This window comes from Erinaceus europaeus, chromosome 1, assembly GCF_950295315.1.
Source record: "Erinaceus europaeus chromosome 1, mEriEur2.1, whole genome shotgun sequence".
In the NCBI taxonomy this organism is placed as follows: Eukaryota; Metazoa; Chordata; class Mammalia; order Eulipotyphla; family Erinaceidae; genus Erinaceus; species Erinaceus europaeus.
In genome coordinates this window covers 101,727,730-101,750,040 of record NC_080162.1, presented here as the reverse complement: position 1 = coordinate 101,750,040, position 22,311 = coordinate 101,727,730, and the positions used below count along the sequence as shown (strand labels likewise).

Genomic DNA, 22,311 nt, shown 5'->3' with positions numbered 1-22,311 from the left:
ATACTTGAGATTCCCAAAGAAATCATAAAAAAAGAATACTGGAGGTTATCATAGTTCCTGATCTCAAATTATACTATAGGACTACAGTAATCAAAACTATCTGGTATAAGAATGAAAATAGACACTCAAACCAGTGGGACAGAAATGATCAAGAAAGTCAAGAAATAATCGCCCACATCTATGAGCATCAAATTTTTGACAGGGCCCCCAAAATATTAAATGGACAAAGGATAATCTCTTCAAATAGTGTTCAGAAAATTGGGTTGAAACGTGCAGAGCAATGAAACTGGATCACCACATTTCACCAGACACAGAAATCAACTCTAAGTGGATCAAAGACATGGACATTAGGCTAGAAACTATCAAATACATAGAAGAAAAACACTGGCAGAAAACTCCATGGTCTATGCTCTGGAAATGTATACAAAGACCCAAGTCTAACAGCAAAAAAAATAAAAAGAAACTAATGGGACTACATTCAACTGAAAACTTCCTACATGGCAAGGAACTTTTCAAAAGGAACCATTATCAAAACAGAAAAATGTCATACTAAATGGGAGAAGAGGACATCCGGACGCAGGGCTACAGAGCAGCAGCAACTGTGTTTCTCTCCTCTCTTCTCTTGGGTCAACTACGAATACCAAAGGAGAACACTGGGGACCACAACAAGACAGGACTAGAATGACTTCAGGAATCCACCAAATCACCAGTGAGTGCAAACATGTGTGGATCTTGGACAGAAAGGAGTCGAGGGAGAGATTAAGTGGCTGCTACAGCCCGGCAGTTTACCAGTTGAGACACCACCTCCAGTCTCTTTCTCAAACAAAAAGAGGGCTGAAGGGAAGAGAGGACTCCCCTAAGATTCACCAAATGCAACTGTGAGTCTCCATTGCTACTACCCTCAGAAGCTGGAGCAGCAGCAGGGAGGCCTTGTGTTGACACCAGGGGATAGAGAACTAAAGAGGAAACCCAGGAGAAGATCTCTACCTCGATGCTTAGTGGTGGGGCTATGAGAGTCTCTTTGCATAACCACTGGATTATCTCTGATGCACCCTGGTTTATCTCATGGTCAATAGTGAGTGATTAAGGCTAAGAAGACTACTTGTACTTTAAAAACCCTCAGGCTCCCATAGCCTATAGGGAAGAAAAAGAACAAAAGAGGCTTTTAAGGGACTGTGCTCCAACTCAGGGATTAAGATAATATTGAAAACACTGTCGAATTCCACAACTGTGAATGCTTTAAGTACTGTACTTAGACACAAGTCACCCCATGCAAGAGTGATCAATAATTTGATCACTGAGAGAGGGACATCATAATATACGATATAAAATGGTTAAACCAACAAGAAGAAATACTGGAGAAATGAACCAGGACAAGAGTCCAGCTAAAAGTCCCCCAAAGATTGAAGCACAAAATAATGAGGTCAACATCCAAACAATAGTTAAGGAAATAATCACAGGAGTGAGTAAAGAGTTTGAAAGAATTGTCATCAGAAATAACCAATGAGACTCTGGAAGAAAAGACTAATTATCTCAAGGTTACTAGAGAGCTAAAAGATGAAATAGCTGAGCTAAGAACACAACTAGCTGAACAAACTAAAACAGTATCAGAACAGGGTAACAAAATAAATGAACTCCAGAAAGCAGTAGAGGGGAGAGAGAATAGAATAAATGAGGGTGAAGACAGAATTAGCAAGATCGAGGATGAATTAGAGACAACTAAAAAATAAGAGATCTCAAAAAGAGATTAAGAGATACTGAAAACAATAACAACAGAGACCTATGGGATGACTTCAAAAGAAATAATATACACATTATTGGCTTACCAGAGGAAGAGAGAGAGGGAGGGGAAGAAAGCATTCTTTAGTCCATAATAGCTGAGAGTTTCCCTAATCTCGACAACATAAAAGTTCAAGAAGCCCAGAGGGTCCCAAACAGAATTAACCCAAACTTAAACACACCAAGACTCATCCTATTTAGAATGGAAAGGAATAAGGATAAAGAAAGGATCCTGAAGGCTGCAAGAGAAAAACAGAGGCACCTACAGAGGAAAACCCATAAGATTAGCAGCAGACTTCTCCACACAAACACTACAGGCCCAAAGAGAATGGCAAGATATCTATCAAGTGCTCAATGAGAAAGGCTTTCAACCAAGACTACTTTATCCTGCTAAACTGTCATTCAGACTAGATGGGGGAATAAAAACCTTCTCAAAGAAATCAACTATCACCAAGCCTGCCCTGAAAGAAGTTCTGAAAGGTCCTCTATAAACAGTCAGACCACCATAAATATGACACATATCAGAACACTCTAAAAGTCTACAAGAATGGTATTAAAATATCTTCAGTCCTTACACAGGCTGCCCACTATCACCATTACTATTCAAAATAATGTTGGAAGTTCTTGCCATAGCAATCAGGCAGAAGCAAGGAATTAAAGGGATACAGATTATAAGAGAAGAAGTCAAACTCTCCCTATTTGCAGATGATATGATATATAGTATACATAGAAAAACCTAAGGAATCCAGCAAGAAGCTTTTGGAAATCATCAGATAATACAGTAAGGTGTCAGGCTACAAAATTAACATTCAAAAGTCAGTGGCATTCCTCTATGCAAACACTAAGCTAGAAGAAATTGAAATCCAGAAATCAATTCCTCTTACTATAGCAACAAAAACAATAAAATATCTAGGAGTAAACCTAACCAAAGAAGTGAAAGACTTATATACTGAAAATTGTGAGTCACTACTCAAGGAAATTTAACAAGAAAAAAGAAGTGGAAAGATATTCCATGTTCATAGGTTGGTAGAATTAACATCATCAAAATGAATATACTACCCAGAGCCATCTACAAATTTAATGCTATCCCCATCAAGATCCCAAGCACAGTTTTTAGGAGAATAGAAAAAAAATGCTACAAATGTTTATCTGGAACCAGAAAAGACCTAGAATTGCCAAAACAATCTTGAGAAGAAAGAACAGAACCCGAGGCATCACACTCCCAGATCTCAAATTGTATTATAGGGCCACTGTTATCAAAACTGCTTTGTACTGGAACATGAATAGACATACTGCCCAGTGGAATATAACTGAGATCCCAGAAGTAAGCTCCTATACCTGTGGACATCTAATCTTTGACAAATGTGCCCAGACTATTAAATGGGGAAAGCAGAGTCTCTTCAACAAATGGTATTAGAAAAAATGAGTTGAAACATGCAGAAGAACGAAATTGAACCACTGTATTTCACCAAATATAAAAGTAAATTCCAAGTGGATCAAGGACTTGGATGTTAGACCAGAAACTATCAGATACTTAGAGGAAAACATTGGCAGAACTCTTTTCTGCATAAATTTTAAAGAGATCTTCAATGAAACGAATCCAGTTACAAAGAAGAGTAAGGCAAGCATAAACCTATGGGACTACATCAAATTAAAAAGCTTCTGCACAGCAAAAGAAACTACTACCCAAACCAACAGACCCCTCACAGAATGGGAGAAGATCTTTACATGCCATATATCAGACAAGAGGCTAATAACCAAAATAAATAAAGAACTTGCCAAACTCAACAACAAGAAAACAAATAACCCCACCCAAAAATGGGGAGAGGACATGGAGGACAGAATATTCACCACAGAAGAGATCTAAAAGGTGGAGAAACACATGAAAAGATGCTCCAAGTCTTTGACTGTCAGAGAAATGCAAATAAAGACAACAATGAGATACTACTTCACTCCTGTGAGAATGGCATACATCAGAAAAGGTAGGAGCAGCAAATGCTGGAGAGGTTGTGGGGTCAAAGGAACCCTCCTGCACTGCTGGTGGGAATGTCAGTTGGTCCAACCTCTGTGGAGAACAGTCTGGAGAACTCTCAGAAGGCTAGAAATGGACCTACCCTATGATCCTGCAATTCCTCTCCTGGGGATATATCCTAAGGAACCCAACACACCCATACAAAAAGATCTGTGTACACATATGTTCTTAATAGCACAATTTGTAATAGTCAAAACTTGGAAGCAACCCAGGTGTCCAAGAACAGATGAGTGGCTGAGCAAGTTGTGGTATATAAACACAGTGGAATACTACTCAGCTATAAAAAATGGTGACTTCACCGTTTTCAACTGATCTTGGATGGACCTTGAACAATCATGTTTGTGAAATAAGTTAGAAACAGAAAGATGAATATGGGTTAATCTCACTCTCAGGTCGAAGTGAAAAACAAGATCAGAAAAGAAAACTCAAGTAGAACCTGAACTGGAATTGGTGTATTGCACCAAAGTAAAGGACTCTGGGGTTTGTGTTTGTGTGTGTGTGGGGGCGGTGTGTGGAATAAAGGTCCAAAAAGGATGATAAAGGACCTAGTGTAGGTTGTATTATTATATGGAAAATTGGCATTTGTTATGCATGTAGAAACTATTGTATTTACTGTAAAATGTAAAACATTAATTCCCCAATAAAGAAAATTTTAAAAAATAAATAAATGCAAGAAGATCTCTATGGCATACTTTAGATAAAGGTCTAATAACTAAACTTACATAGAATTTAGTAAACTTGGTAACCAAAAAAAATAATCAAACAACCTTAGACATGGACAGAATCTTCACTGAGGAAGAGATCTAGAGAGCCAACAGACAAATGAGGGAGTACTCAAGGTCAGTTATCAGGAGAAATACAAATAAAAAGCAACAATAAGGCCGTGCAGTGACACAGCAGGTTAAGCGCAAGTGGCATAAAGCACAGACTGTCAACAAAAATGGGAAAAATGGCCTCCAAGAGCAGTGGATTCATAGTGCAGGCACTGAACCCCAGCGATAACCATGGAGGGGAAAAATTAAAAGCAATAATGAAAACCATTTATACCCATGAGAATGTCATACACTGGAAAGGACAGAAACTATAAATGTTGGAGAAGATGTGGGGATAACAAATCCACACTTCTGCTGGGAATGCATATTGGTCCAATCCTTGTGGAAAAACAATCTGGAGATTTCTCAGAACACTATGACCTGACAATATCTCTCCTGGGAATTTACTCAAAAGGAACAAAAATGTTTATCCAAAAAGATCTATGTTGAACAATGTTCACAGCAGCAGTTTGGAATAGGCAAAACTTAGAAACCCAGATGCTAACAAAGAAAGTTAGGGCATATACATAGTAGAAGCCTATCCAACAACAACGACATCAGTAACAACAACAATAAAAAAATACTACTCAGCTATTAGAAACAGTGAAGTATTCATACTCTTTGCCTCATCTTGGATGGAGCTGGAAGGCATTATGTTGAGTTAGATAAACCAAAAAGAGATGGACAAATACTAGATGATCTCACTTATAGGTGGAACTTGAAAAACAGGGACAGAAAGTGAAAACACAAAGCAAAGCTTTGGACTGGGTGGGATGTACTGCATCAAAGCAAAAGACTCTGGGAAAGAAGGGGTTGAGAGGTGCTGAGAAAGGCCTTGGGATCTGGATGTTTGATCTGGATGTTTGTTGGGGGTGAGTGTTCTGCAGACACCTACCATGGGGAGAGGAGAAGCAGAAGCCATCACATGTCAAAAACTATACTGTAAACCATAAAATGAGAAAAAAAGATAAAGTATTTTATTTATTCTTTAGTTTTTGATTTTTAAACTCAGAAATTATCCAATTTTGTTTCCCTTTTTTGTGATTTACCTACATATGTTTTTTATCAATAGTTCATTTTTCTAAGAAAACTTAAATTATCTTCCAGATCTGTATGAATCTTTCATGTATTAAGAGGAAGGGCATTAAACCTTGCTGTCCCTATTGTAACTATATCTCTAGTTCTGATTTTTTTATATACAGATGATACATTATTCCCTACCACCACCACCGCCCCTTGTGGGTCTGGGGCCTTGCTTATGCCCAACTGTAACCTTCCAGACCCCTTTTTCATTCACATAGAGACACACTACAGCCTTGAAGCTTCCTCAGGTGACAAAGCAACTCCCAGTGCACAGGTTAGTGCTCAATAGATATTTATTAAATGAATCTATTTTTTTCCACTAATTAAAACATTTTTTATTATCTTTATTTATTTATTGGATAGAGATAGTCAGAAATAGAGAAGGAAGGGGGAGATAAGGAGAAAGAGAGACACTTGCAACACCGCTTCACCACTCACAAAGCTTTTCCCCTGAAGGTGGGGACTGGTGGCTTGTACCTGGTTCCTTGTGCATTGTAACGTGTGTGCTCAACCAGGTATGCCATCACCTGGCCCCATTTCTCCATGAATTTGAAACATTTTTTGTAGATGCATACAAAGTTTGTTCTATTATTCTGATTCACACACCTATGTTTATGTTACTACCTTTTTTTTTACTTACTTCAGCTTTAAACTACATTACTATAGGACAACACACGTATCTCCCTCACTATGACCAACACTGGTTTATATTTCCTGATAAACTTTAGAAAGACTGACTTTGCTAAGCTAAATAAGAATCTGTAAAAGTAGGTGTCTGACTAAATTAAACTTTATAATTTAGGGGAAAAATCTGACATCTCTATAATACCTAATATAGTACTTAAATATCCTGTGTGTAGTAGTATTCTGTTCTCTTTTTAAGTTAATAAGTTAATTAATTTTTTTTTAGCAGAGCACTACTCAGCTCTGGTTTATTTATAGTGGTGCTGGGAATTGAACCTGGGATCTTTGGTACCACAGGCTTGAGAGTCTACTTGCATAACCATTATGCTAGCGCCCCAACCCCCATAGTGGTATTTTGGTTACATGTGAGAAGGTCTTTGATCTTAAGTAATGCCTGCTGATATAGTCAGTGGTGGTCAACTGCACTGATATTCAATTTACTTTTCAATGTTTTCACAAAGAAACAATTTATCTAATTATATGAATTTTAATAGCATGTCCAGAGGTGAAGAAAAAGGGGGGAAATACACATCAAATGTTTATTGGTAAATCTAAGCTGATTTGTAAGTAGAAAAATTAGGAATTAATACTAACTTCCATCATATGTCTTTTCAGAATCTACTTTTTTTTTTTTTTTGCCTCCATGGTTCTCGCTGGGACTCGGTGCCTGCACTACGAATCCACTGCTTCTGGTGTCCATTTTTTTTCCTCCAGTTTTTATTGGATATGACAGAGAGAAATTGAGAGGGCAGGGAAGATAGAGAGGGAGAGACACCTGCAGATCTGCTTCACTGCTTGTGAAGTGACCCTTCTGCAGGTGGGGAGCTGGCAGCTCGAACTTGGATATTTGCGTGGGTCCTTGTGCTTCATACTATGTGTGCTCTAAGCTGGTGTACCATGGCCTGGACCCCTGGTCCAGTTTTCATTCTATCTTTTTTTTTTTAATTTCTTTATTGGCGATTAATGTTTTGCAGTTAACAGTAAACACAATAGTTTGTATATGCATAACATTTTCATTCTATCTTTTTATAGATGAACTCTGTGTATTATCTATGGAGCTCTGTCCATTTTGGTCCTTGATGCTCCCACTCAATGCCAGGCATCAGACCCAAGACTTCATGTATGGAAGGCATGTACTCTACCAGCTGAGCTACCTTCTGGACCTCGGACCCCTATTTATGACTTTTATTTGACTATATGTGTGTATGAAACATTTCTAATACCTGAACCTCTCTCTATACCTCTATAATCTCCTATTCCTAATATAAAGTCATTCTTTCACCACTGATAAAAATATGTGGTTTTGTTTATTAAATTTTATTTGCTATTGGACAGAGACAGAGAGAAATTAAGAAGGGAATGGGAGATAGAGGAGACAGAGAGACACCTGCAGCCCTATTTCACCACTCGTGAAGCTTTCCCCGTGCAGATGGGGGCCAGGGGCTTGAACCCAGGTACTTGTGCACTGTAATGTGTGCACTTACTAGGTGCACCACCACTTGGCCCCTGTTTATCATCTTTGTATTTATAATCCAAATGAGATTTTTATACTAGTTTTCTAATTAAGAGTTCCTTCATTTTTCCTATCAGTATTGTATTACCTTAGTAAAACAAATTTGGAAGAAATCCATCATTTTAAATGAATTCTGTAATACTGAAATAAGAATGATTTGTTTTCTATTTTAAGATTTTATTTTTTTATGAGAAAGATAGGAGAAGAGAGAAAGAACCAGACATCACTCTGGCACATGTACTGCCAAGGATCGAACTCGGGACCTCATGCTTGAGAGTCCAAAGCTTTACCACTGTGCCATCTCCCGGATCACAGGAATGATTTATTCCTTGAAGATATGAGATAATATGACAATAAAAGTAGGTAGTGAGGAAGTAATTTTTTAATAACATTTTTAGGTCTTTCATAAATTAATGGATTCTCATTGTTCACGTGTAAGTTTTAGTCTACTAGCATTTCCTAGAAAACTGTCTATTTTAGGAAATTAAAAATAAGATTCACTTATTTATTATGAGAGAAAAGTAGGAGGGAGGGAGGTGTGGGAGGAGGGAGAGAGAAAAATAGAGGTGCTATAACTACAGCGTTGCTCTGCTTTGCATATGGCAGTATGAGGGAATAAGCTGTAGCTTCTGGGGCCTCGGGCATGCAAGTTGGTGCTATCACAGGGTAAGTTATCTCCCTAAACCATTTTTTAAAATAAATTAAAAAGTCTAACAGTACTATATATATTTGTGTAAAGTCATTTTTTAAAAAAGTTTTCTAGTTGGGGGTCGGGCGGTGGCGCAGTGGGTTAAGCGCATGTGGCGCAAAGCGCAGGGACCGGAGTAAGGATCCCGGTTCGAGCCCCCGGCTCCCCACCTGCAGGGGAGTCGCTTCACGGGCGGTGAAGCAGGTCTGCAGGTGTCTATCTTTCTCTCCCCTCTCTCTCTGTCTTCCCCTCCTCTCTCCATTTCTCTCTGTCCTATCCAACAACGAATTGCGTCAACAAGGGCAATAATAATAACCACAACGAAGCTACAACAAGGGCAACAAAAGGGGGAAAAAAATGGCCTCCAGGAGCGGTGGATTCATGGTGCAGGCACCGAGCCCAGCAATAACCCTGGAGGAGGAAAAAAAAAAAGTTTTCTAGCTAATTTTTGGCTAAAGATATATCCTTTCTAAGATAACTACAGTCCATAATTAAGTGCTGAATAAAGTTAAAATTTATTCTTATATGAGTTGTTTTCTAATAATTTAAGCCAATGCCCAAGAGTATGTTTATTTCTAAGGAAATAAATAGACAATAATACAGAACTTGAAAGCAAAAAATCACCCATGTTTGATAGTTATAGGCAGGGATATCACTATACTTAATCATCTCCAAATCAGTCATGTAGCTGAAAGCAGCTAAGACATCTACATACTTCATATATGTACAAAGCACATCATATATGTTTAACTGTCCATTAACTTTATATTACTATATAAGGAGAAACTGATTTTCCCCAACTCTTTTTTGGCCTTTGTACTTGTTAAATGTACCTTTCTCACTGAAAAATGAAAAACACGTGTTTTCTAAAATTTTTTAAATTGATTTAATAATGATCAACAGGATGGTAGGGTAAGAGGAGTATTAAATGTATTTTCATTAGAGTTATTAAACTTTGCTCAGACTCATATTTAAGGTTTTTTTCAATGCATTATTAAACCAGTTCACTATCTTTTCGTAATTAATGGAAGTAAGCCAAATAAGAGTGCTTAGGACAAGGCAAAGTAAGCATGCTTACAATTATATTTAACTGAAGTTGTTATTTAACTATACTTAATCTGGCACTGTTATCTTTTATTTGTAGATGAATGATTAAAGAAAATATCCATTTACACAGAGAAGCTTAAGCATGGAGGGGAGATTCAATACAGAGCAGAGATCTCTCAAGGGTTATAACTGTCAATTTTTTAAAATTCTTGATTCATAATTTTTGGTCTGAACACTTACAATGTTTTTTTTAGTTGCATAAGATTAAATAGTTTATAAAAACTAAAATAAGGGAAACTTTGGGCACATAACTTCAGAAGATGAATTTTTATAGCTTTGAGTAAATATTAGTTTTGGAGAAGTATATGTCTTAGGAATTTGAGTTTGGGGTGAAAGCCATCACTACTGTAGTGGATATCATTAAGGTCATATGTACAGTCGTGAGTGCCTCTTACCTGATACAAAGGGCCATCCTGACAGCAGACTTGCGAAGCTGAGCAGTTCAGACACCGAAACTGCGAAGGAGATGAACTCATCAGATAAGAGGCATCCACAACTGGATACATATTTAAAATTGACTATTTAAAATAGTTTAACTTTAAACATAAGTGTAAACATAACTAAGTTTAAATAAACACTTTATAAAATATGGTTGCTGTTTATGAAAAAATGTTTTAAAATAGTTCTGTGATGTAAAATTTTACTTGAAATAATTTTAGTATCTAGATGGGTTTTGGTACTATTCTGCAAATGTTTGTAGCCTTCCCACTTACTCTTCAATACTAATACTTAGGACAGCTCTCAAATCTAATCCACAAAGGGCATCTTCTTTGCTTCACAGTTCCCTGTGACCATCTTCCCTACACCACTTCCATTACTCCTTACATTATATTCAGAAATACAGTTGAACTTGGCCCAACTTACAAAGAATCCATTTTCTGTTTTGGACTAGTTTTCTTATATATCTTAGAGGACACTCTCACTTCCCATAGCTATCTTAACAGTATTAGGTTGTGAGCTCCCTTAAGTCTATATCTTGTCCATATTTGTCATCTTAATTGGTAAGGCCAAGAACTGACACATAGATGCCTTTGAATAAAAGCTTTATAAGCATAGCATAGTTTTCAGATGGATCTACTCAATCTGAAAATTAACTACCAAGTCAGGCTGTAGCTCAGCAGGTAAAGTGCACATGGTGAAAACTAACTACCTTGTAACAGTTTATCCATAAATATTAAAAATTGTTTCCAGATCTTAGTTTTTCATTATTTTGGTAAATACTTATCAACTATAAACATTTTAATTATGTATTTTTGAAATGAACATAATATTGCATGCTTCTTCAAAATGTCAGGACAAACCTAATATTCCAGAGTAGTATTTTAACAGATACACTTTCAAAGAATAGTTAAGCAAAGATTACAAGAAATATACAAGAGTACATCCAGAGGCCTGGCTATGGAGTAGGAGTCATTTCAGATAGCACTTCTGATAAATTAGAAAAAAAATCACCTAAAAACTCAACAAAATACAACCAGGATTTCTTCAGAAACTCACTAAGCCACAGCCACCAAGTTTTGAATGCAACCATAATTTCATGCTGCCCCTCACAGAGCTACTCTCAGGTGGGAAGATGATATTCCAGGACCAGCAATGCACAGCTCAAGGATGAGAGAAAGGGGGTATCTGCTGCACACATTATTAAAAGAAAAATGCAGCATAATGCCTGCTTAAGCATACATTGCCATGTACAAGAACCTGAGTCCAAGCCCCTACTCCCTATCTGCAGGGGTTGGGGGGAAGCTTCATGAGTGGTGAAACAGTTCTCCAAGCATTTGTGTCTCTCTCTCTCTCATTACTCCCCTCCCCTCTCAATTTCTGTCTGTCTGATAAAGTGAAATAAAAACAGGACCGCTGGGAGTGGTGGATTCATCATGCAGGCATCAAGCCCTAGTGATAACCCTGGTGGCAAAAGGAAGGAAGAAAGGAAGGAAGGAAGGAGGAAATGCTTGAAGGCTAAAAGACAGCTCTCTTTTCTTTTATTGGACATGACAGAGAGAAGTTGAGAGAGATGGGGAAGACAGAGAGGGGGAGAGAAAGATAGATACCTGCAGACCATATCTCTTTTAATTTTTTATTTATCAAAAGGAAACATTGATTAAACCATAGGATAAGAGAGGTACAACTTCACACAATTCCCACCACCAGAACTCTGTATCCCATCCCCTCCCCTGATAGCTTTCTTATTCTTTAACCCTCTGGGAGTATGGACCCAAGGTCACTGTGGGATGCAGAAGGTTGAAGGTCTGGATTCTGTAATTGCTTCCCCACTGAACATGGGCATTGACAGGTCAATCCATACTCCCAGCCTGTCTTTCTCTTTCCCTAGTGGGGAAGGGCTCTGGGGAAGCAGAGCTCCAGGACACATTGGTGGGGTTGTCTGTCCAGGGAAGTCTGGTCAGCATAATGCTAGCATCTGGAAACCTATCCAGATAATTCCCGGTCACAAGCTGCTACTTGTTGAAGCTCACGCCAACCACTGCAAGTCACCATCAAGACTCCACCCTACTGTGTACTTTTTTAGGGCATATAGCCTTTTTTTTTTTTTTTTAATTTCTTTACTGGGGAATTAATGTTTTACATTCGACAGTTAATTCAATAGTTTATACATTCATAAAATTTCTCAGTTTTACATATACAATACAACCCCAACTAGATCCTCTGTCATCCTTCTTGGACCTATATTCTCCCCCCTACCCACCCCAGAGTCTTTTACTTTGGTGAAACACAAGACAATCCCAGTTCAGGTTCTACTTGTGTTTTCAACTTCTGGCTGAGAGTGAGATCATCCCATATTCATCCTTCTGTTTCTGACTTATTTCACTTAACATAAATTTTTCAAGCTCCATGCAAGATTGGCTGAAAACGGTGAAGTCACCATTTTTTACAGCTGACTAGTATTCCATTGTGTATATATACCACAACTTGCTCAGCCACTCATCTGTTGTTGGACACCTGGGTTGCTTCCAGGTTTTGGCTATTACAAACTGTGCTGCCAAGAACATATGTGTACACAGATCTTTTTGAATGGGTGTGTTGGGTTCCTTAGGATATATCCCCAGGAGAGGAATTGCAGGATCATAGGGTAGGTCCATTTCTAGCCTTCTGAAGAGTTCTCCAGACTGTTCTCCACAGAGGTTGGACCAACTGACATTCCCACCAGCAGTGCAGGAGGGTTCCTTTGACCCCACAACCTCTCCAGCATTTGCTGCTCCTACCTTTTCTGATGTATGACATTCTCACAGGATGAAGTGTTGTCTTTATTTGCATTTCTCTGACAGTCAAAGACTTGGAGCATCTTTTCATGTGTTTCTCCACCTTTTAGATCTCTTCTGTGGTGAATATTCTGTCCTCCATGTCCTCTCCCCATTTTTGGGTGGGGTTATTTGTTTTCTAGTTGTTGAGTTTGACAAACTCTTTATATATTTTGGTTATTAAAGTCTTGTCTGATGTATGGCATGTAAAGATTTTCTCCCATTCTATGAGGGGTCTGTTGGTTTGGGTAGCAGTTTCTTTTGCTATGCAGAAACTTTTTAATTTGATGTAGTCCCATAGGTTTATGCTTGCCTTACTCTTCTTTGTAACTGGATTCGTTTCAATGAAGATCTCTTTAACATTTATGCAGAAAAGAGTTCTGCCAATGTTTTCCTCTAAGTATCTGATAGTTTCTGGTCTAACATTCACATCCCTGATCCACTTGGAATTTACTTTTGTATTTGGTGAAATACAGTGGTTCAGTTTCATTCTTCTGCATGTTTCAACCCATTGTTTCCAACACCATTTGTTGAAGAGACTCTGCTTTCCCCATTTAATAGTCTGGGCACATTTGTCAAAGATTAGATGTCCACAGGTGTGGGGGCTTACTTCTGGGCTCTCAATTCTATTCCACTGGGCAGTGTGTCTATTCATGTTCCAGTACAAAGCAGTTTTGATGACAATAGCCCTATAATACGATTTGAGATCTGCGAGTGTGATGCCTCGGGTTCTGTTCTTTCTTCTCTAGATTGTTTTGGCAATTCTAGGTCTTTTCTGGTTCCAGATAAACATTTGTAGCATTTATTCTATTCTCCTAAAAATGTGGTTGGGATCTTGATGGGGATAGCATTCAATTTGTATATGGCTATGGGCAGTATATTCATTTTGATGATGTTAATTCTTCCAACCCATGAACATGGAATATCTTTCTACTTCTTTGTGTCTTTTTCAATTTTCTTGAGTAGTGACTCATCATTTTCAGTATACAAGTCTTTCACTTCTTTGGTTAGTTTATTCCTATAAAAAACAATTTTATTGTTTTGTTGCTTTAGTAAAAGAAATTTATTTCTGGGTTTCAACTTCTTTTACCTTAGTGTTTGCATAAAGAAATGCCACTGACTTTTGAATGTTAATTTTGTAACCTGATACCTTACTGTATTGTCTGATGATTTCCAAAAGCTTCTTGCTGGATTCCTTAGGTTTTTTTTATGTATAATGTCTATCATGTCATCTGCAAATAGGGAGTGTTTGACTTCTTTTCTTCTAATCTGTATCCCTTTAATTCCTTGCTTCTGCCTGATTGCTATAGCAAGAACTTCTAACACTATGTTGAATAGTGTGGTGATAGTGGGTATCCCTGTCTAGTACCTGATCTGAGGGGAAATGTTTCCAGTTTTTCATTATTGAGTGTGATGTTGGCTGTAGGTTTGCTATATATAGATTCCACTATCTTGAGGAATTTTCCATCTATTCCCATTTTTTGTAGTGTTTTGATCATAAAGGGATGTTGTATTTTGTCAAAGGCTTTCTCTGCATCTATTGATATGACCATTTGGTTTTTGGTCTTGTTTTTGTTGATGTAGTGGATCACGTTGATTGATTTATGTATATTAAGCCAACCTTGCATCCCTGCGATAAACCCCACTTCGTCATGATGAACAATCTTTTGAATAGACTGCTATATCCGGTTGGCTAGAATTTTGTTCAATCTTTTAGCATCTATGTCCATCAGAGATGTTGGTCTGTAGTTTTTTTTGTTTGTATCCCTGTCTGCTTTTGGTTTCAAAGTGATGTTGGCTTTATAGAAGCTGGAAGGGAGTATTCCAGTGTCTTCAATCTTCTGGAAGACTTTTAAAAGTAGAGGTATTAGTTATTCTTTGAAGGTATTGCAGAATTCATTTGTAAAACTATCTGGTCCAGGACTTTTATTCCTGGGAAGGTTTTTGATAACTGTTTTAATGTCATTAGCTGTGATGGGCCTGTTCATGTTATCTAGTCCTCTTTATTTAAATTTTGGAAGTTGGTAGGTATCTAGAAAATAGTCCATTTCTTCCAGGTTCTCTAGCTTGGTGGCATAAAGTTGTTCATAGAAGCCTCACAAGATATGCTGAATTTCTGTGGTGTCTGTTGTGATATCTCCTCTTTCACTTACTATCTGATTTATTTGGGTCTTCTCCCTTTTTTGTTTTGTGAGTCTGGCTAAAGGTTTGTCGATTTTGTTCACTCTTTCAAAGAACCAACATTTACTTTCGTTGATCTTTTGTATGGTTTTCTTATTTTCAATATTATTTATTTCTGCCCTGACTTTAGTGATTTCTGTCCTTCTGTTTGCTTTATGGTTCCTTTGTTCTTCTTCTTCTAGGTCTTTAAGATTTATAATCAGGCTGTTTATATGTGCTATTTCTTGTTTCCTAATATGTGCTTGTATGGCTATGAACTTCCCTCTCAGTGCTGATAGCTTGTGTCTTCATTTTCATTGAACTCTCAACACGTTTTGATTTCTTCCTTTATCTCTTCTTTGACCCAGTAGTTGTTAAGTAGTGTACTATTAAGCTTCCACAATTTGGGATTATTACTAGTCTTTTGTTGATTACTAAGTGTTAGTTTAATTCCACTGTGGTCTGAGAAGATGCTTGGAATTATTTAATGCTCTTGAATTAGCTGATGCTGTTTTTGTGGCCTAACATATGGTCTGTCCTTGAGAATCACCCATGTGGATTGAGTAAAATGTGTATTCCAGTTTCTTGGGATGAATGACTCTGAAAATGTCCAATAGTTCTAGTTTATCTATCTCCTCATTTAGCTTCCTTATGCCTTTATTGATTTTCTGGCTGGATGATCTGTCAAGTTGAAAGAGTAGAATGTTGAAGTCCCTTACTATGACTGTGTTGCTGTTAATATATTGCTATGGCTCTTTCAATGTGTTTCATGTATTTAGATGGCTTCTCATTGGGTGCATAGATGTTCATAATTGTTAAGTCCTCTTGATTGACTGATCCTCTGAGCACTAAGTAGTGTCCATCCCTATCTTTTTTAATTTTATTGATTTTAAAGTCTATCATGTCAGATATGAGAATAGCTGTTTCTGCCCCCCCCCCTTTGTGGGCCATTGGCTTGTATGATAGTTTTCTATCCTTTAACTTTGAGTCTGTGTTTGTCATGTTGAGTTAGGTGGGTTTCATATAGATAGCATATTGTTAGGTTATGTTTTCTGATCCAGCTTCCTACTTTGTGCTTTTCAGTAGTTGAATTCAGGCCACTGACATTTATTGATATCAAAGATTGAAGATTTTTAAATGCCATTCTTGTAAATTTTTAGATAAATCAGTGTGTGGCAGAGATAATCCAGTGGTTATGCAAAGAGACTCTCATAGCCCCACTGCTAGGCCACTGAGGTACAGATCTCCTGAGTTTTCTCTTTAGTTCTCTGTCCCCTGGTGTCAGCACAGGGCCTCCCTGCTGCTGCTCCAGCTTCTGAGGGCAGTAGCAGTGGAGACTCACAGTTGCATTTGGTGAGTCTAGGGGAGTCCTCTCCTCCCTTCAGCCCTCTTTTTGTTGGTGAAAGAGACTGGAGGTGGTGTCTCAACTGGTAGACTGTCAGATGTTACCAGCTACTTAATCTCTCCCTAGGCTCCTCTCTGTCCAGGAGCCACAGGTGTTTGCACTCACTGGTGATTTGGTGGGTTTCTGAAGTTGTTCTAGTCCTGTTTTGTGGCAGTCCCAGGTGGTCTCCTTTGGTATTCCTAGTTGACCCGGGGGGTGGGGGGGGAGAGGAGAGGAGAGAAACACAGCTGCTGCTGCTTTGTAACCCTGCCTCTGGAATTCTCTCCCATATCTCTTTTTAAGGAACTTCAATGACCTATTCCTCATAAAGGCCCATTTCAACTCTAAACACTTCTCCCTCCATTATGAGTCATTCAATCAATATAAACCTTGTTAGGAGGTCAAACAAGTCTGAAAATAAGTGAAAACAAACTGAACTTCCTTCTTTTTACTATAAAGTCATGACAACTTCCCACAAGCTTGAGCAACAAAGTTTTAGCACTGCTGAGATTTACTTGTCTTCCTTCATTGACATCCTGTCTGTCTTTTTCTTTGCAAAATAAAAAAGTCTGAGTCCTGGGGGCTGGGCAGTAGCGCAGCGGGTTAAGCACACATGGCATGAAGTGTAAGGACCGGCACAATGATCTGGTTTCGAGCTCCCTGCTCCCCACCTGCAGGGGGGTTGCTTCACAAGTGATAAAGCAGGTCTGCAGGTGTCTATTTTTCTCCCCCTCTCTGTCCTCCCCATCTCTCTTGATTTCTTTCTGTCCTATTCAACAACAACAACAATAACAATAAGGGCAACAAAGTGGGTAAAATGGACTCCAGGAGCAGTGGATTTATAATGTAGGCACCGAGCCCCAGCGATAACCCTGGAGGCCAATATATATATGAAACAAAGGAATTTTCACCAAAATATATATGTATTAAATTTTGATGCTGACAGTTTCTCCTCTAAAAACAGCTTTAACAGTTTATAAACAAGTCAATAATATATGACTATCCAGTTTCTGACATTTTAATTAACATTATTAGTTCTGTGTTCTCTTAAATTTCTTTTCATATTCACTGGCCCTTTTTTCTGTTATAATGTTTTTTTACTCTTTTGTTTTTAAATTTATTTATTTTATTTTTGAGAGAGATGCAGAGAGAGAAGGGTGGGGGAAACACTAGAGCACTGCCCACCTCTGGCTTGTGGTGGTGCGGGGGATTGAGCCTGGAAGTTTTGGAGCTTCCGGCATAAGAGTGTTTGCATAACCATTACGCTATTCTTTTATTTTTTTTTCAACATTTTTTTTTTCCTCCAGGGTTACTGCTGGGCTCGGTGCCTGCACCATGAATCCACCGTTCCTGGAGGCCATTTTCTCCCCTTTTTGTTGCCCTAGTTGTTGCAGCTTCGTTGCGGTTATTATTGCCATTGTTGACATTGCTTTGTTGTTGGATAGGACAGAGAGAAATGGAGAGAGGAGGGGAAGACAGAGAGAGAGGGGAGAGAAAGATAGACACCTGCAGACCTGCTTCACCGCCCGTGAAGTGACTCCCCTGCAGGTGGGGAGCCGGGGGCTCGAACCGGGATTGCAGTCTTTGCGCTCTGCGCCACGTGCGCTTAACCCACTGTGCCACCACCTGGCTCCCCATTACGCTATTCTTAAAAAACATTTAAAAAAATATTTTATTGTTTTACTCTTAATAACTTCTTGAACCCTTTGAATTTCTCTGGATGCTAATCTTTTTTTTATTATTTTATATGTTGCAACTGTTTCTTATGACCTGCTTCCTAGTTTGGCCACAGATTTTTGTCTTTGGAATTTGCATAAAAATACATTTCTTGAAGACTTGGTAAGGATTAATATTACAGAACAAAGTACTTAGCATAGTGCCTGTCAAAATTAGTATTAATGATTTTGTCAGTAGCTTATATATGTGATCTTTTCTTAATATTATAATATTTTCCCTCCTATTTCATACTCCCTTTCCTGAGATTTTACTGTTAACCTCTTTCTGTTCAACCTCCACTTTCATCATGGACTAACGATTTTCCTGTTCATTTCTTTTTTTTAATTGAAATTACAGGGAAATTTACTTACTTTTTAAAAAACTTTTAGACTATGAAAAAGAATTTACTTTCTTTTCTTAATTGTTTATGTTTGCCTTTTCCTAGCTAGGGTGAATACCTACTCTCAAGGATAGCCCTTCTTTCCCAGATGATTCTGGTTGGTTTTATCTCTATAATCTCTACTACAATATGTTTGTCTTGTTTTTCTTTATTTGCATTATCAAAAAAATTTTAGGAAAAGACAGAATGTGTCTTTACTTATAGCAAAGAGATTATCAGAAAAAAAAATCACTGGGAGTCGGCGGTAGCACAGTGGGTTAAGCGCATGTGGTTAGAGCCCCTGGCTCCCCACCTGCAAGGGAGTCACTTCACAGGCAGTGAAGCAGGTCTGCAGGTGTCTATCTTTCTCTCCCACTCTCTGTCGTCCCCTCCTCTCTCCATTTCTCTCTGTCCTATCCAACAATGATGACATCAGTAATAATTACAACAACAATAAAGGGAAACAAAAGGGGAAATAAGTAAATAAATATTTAAAAAAAGAAGAAAAAAGATAAAAAAAAACTCACTTAGGGACTATGCCTCCTTTCCACCTAAATTCTTTCTTTACTCTTTTAATAAATATTATTTGAGGCTTGCACAGCTGAGCAGAGTCTGATAGACCAAAGTTTGGGGTCTTTTTCATGGGGGAAGGGTTATGTTGTTTTATAACAAGCATGGCAATGAACCCTATATGAAAAATCAAGAACTTCTTCAGGAAAAATTCCCCAAGGTTTTAGGGAAGTGAAATTTTTCTGAAATTTTCACAAAATTTTATTTAGAAAGCTACTTGTATATTTATTTTTTATTTTTTTCATGATGTAATACTGATTTACAGAACTATAAGAAAATGGGTATAATTCCACACTCTTCCCACCACCAGAGTTCTGTGTTCCCATGCCTCCACTGGAAACTGCATTAATTCTCCCAAGATCATAGACTAGATCTCCCAAGATGACTTTTCCCCCCTTTTCTCTCACTGGGTCCTGGTGGAACTGGAGTTTATAGAATTAGATCTCAGGGGGTAGATAGTATAATGGTTATGGTTATGCAGAGAATCTTATGGCTGAGGCTCCAAAGCCCCAGGCTCAATCCCCATAATCCAGAGCTAATCAGTGCACTGTGCTTCAATTCAGAGATTAAAATAACATTGAAACAACTGTCAATTTCCATAACCGTGAACCCTTTAATTACCGTACTTAGACACATTCAAAAGTCAGTGGCATTCCTCTATGCAAACACTAAGTTAGAAGAAGATGAAATCCAGAAATCAATTCCTTTTACAACAAAAAAATAAAATGTCTAGAAATAAACATAACCAAAGAAGTGAAAGACTTGTATACTGAAAATGATGAGTCACTACTCAAGAAAATTGAAAAAGACACAAAGAAGTAGAAAGATATTCCATGTTCATGGGTTGGAAGAATTAACATCATCAAAATGAATATACTGCCCATAGCCATATACAAATTGAATGCTATCCCCATCAAGATCCCAACCACATTTTTAGGAGAATAGAATAAATGCTACAAATGTTTATCTGGAACCAGAAAAGACCTAGAATTGCCAAAACAATCTAGAGAAGAAAGAACAGAACCCGAGGCATCACACTCGCAGATCTCAAATCGTATTATAGGGCTATTGTCATCAAAACTGCTTTGTACTGGAACATGAATAGACACACTGCCCAGTGGAATAGAATTGAGAGCCCAGAAGTAAGCCCCCACACCTGTGGACATCTAATCTTTGACAAATGTGCCCAGACTATTAAATGGGGAAAGCAGAGTCTCTTCAACAAATGGTGTTGGAAACAATGGGTTGAAACATGCAGAAGAATGAAACTGAACCACTGTATTTCACCAAATACAAAAGTAAATTCCAAGTGGATCAGGGATGTGAATGTTAGACCAGAAACTATCAGATACTTAGAGGAAAACATTGGCAGAACTCTTTTCTGCATAAATGTTAAAGAGATCTTCATTGAAACGAATCCAGTTACAAAGAAGAGTAAGGCAAGCATAAACCTATGGGACTACATCAAATTAAAAAGTTTCTGCATAGCAAAAGAAACTGCTACCCAAACCAACAGACCCCTCATAGAATGGGAGAAAATCTTTACATGCCATACATCAGACAAGACTTTAATAACCAAAATATATAAAGAGTTTGTCAAACTCAACAACTAGAAAACAAATAACCCCACCCAAAAATGGGGAGAGGACATGGAGGACAGAATATTCACCACAGAAGAGATCTAAAAGGTGGAGAAACACATGAAAAGATGCTCCAAGTCTTTGACTGTCAGAGAAATGCAAATAAAGACAACACTTCATCCTGTGAGAATGTCATACATCAGAAAAGGTAGGAGCAGCAAATGCTGGAGAGGTTGTGGGGTCAAAGGAACCCTCCTGCACTGCTGGTGGGAATGTCAGTTGGTCCAACCTCTGTGGAGAACAGTCTGGAGAACTCTTCAGAAGGCTAGAAATGGACCTACCCTATGATCCTGCAATTCCTCTCCTGGGGATATATCCTAAGGAACCCAACACACCCATTCAAAAAGATCTGTGAACACATATGTTCTTGACAGCACAGTTTGTAATAGTCAAAACCTGGAAGCAACCCAGGTGTCCAACAACAGATCTTCTTCCCCGTTTGCTCCCTCTTCCCCCACTTCCCTGCAATGGAATACTACTCAGCTATTAAAAATGGTGACTTCACCATTTTCAGCCAATCTTGAATGGACCTTGAAAAATTCATGTTATGTGAAATAAGTCAGAAACAGAAGGATGAGTATGGGATGATCTCACTCTTAGGCAGACGTTGAAAAACAAGATCAGAAGAGAAAACACAAGTAGAACCTGAATTGGCGTATTGCACCAAACCAAAATTCTGGGGTGGGGATGGGGGTGGGGGAGAATACAGGTCCTAAAGGGATGACAGAGGACCTAGTGGGGGTTGTATTGTTAAATGGACAACTCGGAGATGTTATGTATGTACAAACTATTGTACTTACTGTTGAATGTAAGATATTAATTCCCCGAAATTTAAAATAATAGAAGGAAATCTGAGTGGAAGTGGGTAAAGGAAACAGCTAGATGGATTCTTGGGGAGGCAGAACAAGTTTCACATATCTAAGGCAACACAGAGGTTAGTGAGCCAGAGGAAGAGAGTAAAAACTAAAATCAGAGAAGGGTCTAGAGAAAATTATGTGGGGGCCATTTTAATAGGTTCATGGAAGGGCTTTGACTTTTATCTAAGTGATAATAGGTATTAATGAAGAGTTCTCAGCAGAGAGGTGACATGTGTCAATTTGTCTTAAGAAGATCACTCTGGATGCTGTACTGAGGAAGATGGGAAGGTGGGGTGGACCTAGCTGAAACATGGAGCCTAGGTACAAGGCATTTGTAGAAATTCTGAAAAACAGTGATGAAGGCTTGAGCTACAGTGGTTGAAGTAGAGGTGTTTGATGATGGCATTTTGATAATAGAAATCACAGACTTAGCAAAGGATGGATTAAAAAAGGTAAGTAGGCAAATCTGCAGAAATTTTGCTCAGAACTACTAATGTTCTATGAAGACTAAAGAAGAAACAGAGTTAGAGCAGACCAGACAAAAACAGGGTTGCTATGCAGAAAACTCAAAACTGTTGTACTAAATATCACGGTTTACTTTTCTATTAATTACTATTTTTTATCTTAACCACTCATAAGTACCTCTCATAAGA

General features: G+C 38.2%; 1 protein-coding gene across 4 annotated transcripts in view; it reads right to left on the bottom strand.

The window, feature by feature from the left end:
* The window catches only part of PCGF5 (polycomb group ring finger 5), a 189,244-nt gene that overhangs the window by 43,194 nt on the left and 123,739 nt on the right, over nt 1-22,311 (bottom strand). For 3 of the 4 annotated variants that reach the window (XM_060191897.1, XM_060191895.1, XM_007516806.3), the window contains exon 9: nt 10,094-10,153. The exons of the other annotated variant lie outside the window; for it this stretch is intronic. In XM_060191897.1, coding sequence (XP_060047880.1) covers nt 10,094-10,153 — 60 coding nt within the window. The remainder of the gene's footprint in view (nt 1-10,093; nt 10,154-22,311) is intronic. 4 annotated transcript variants of the gene reach the window in all.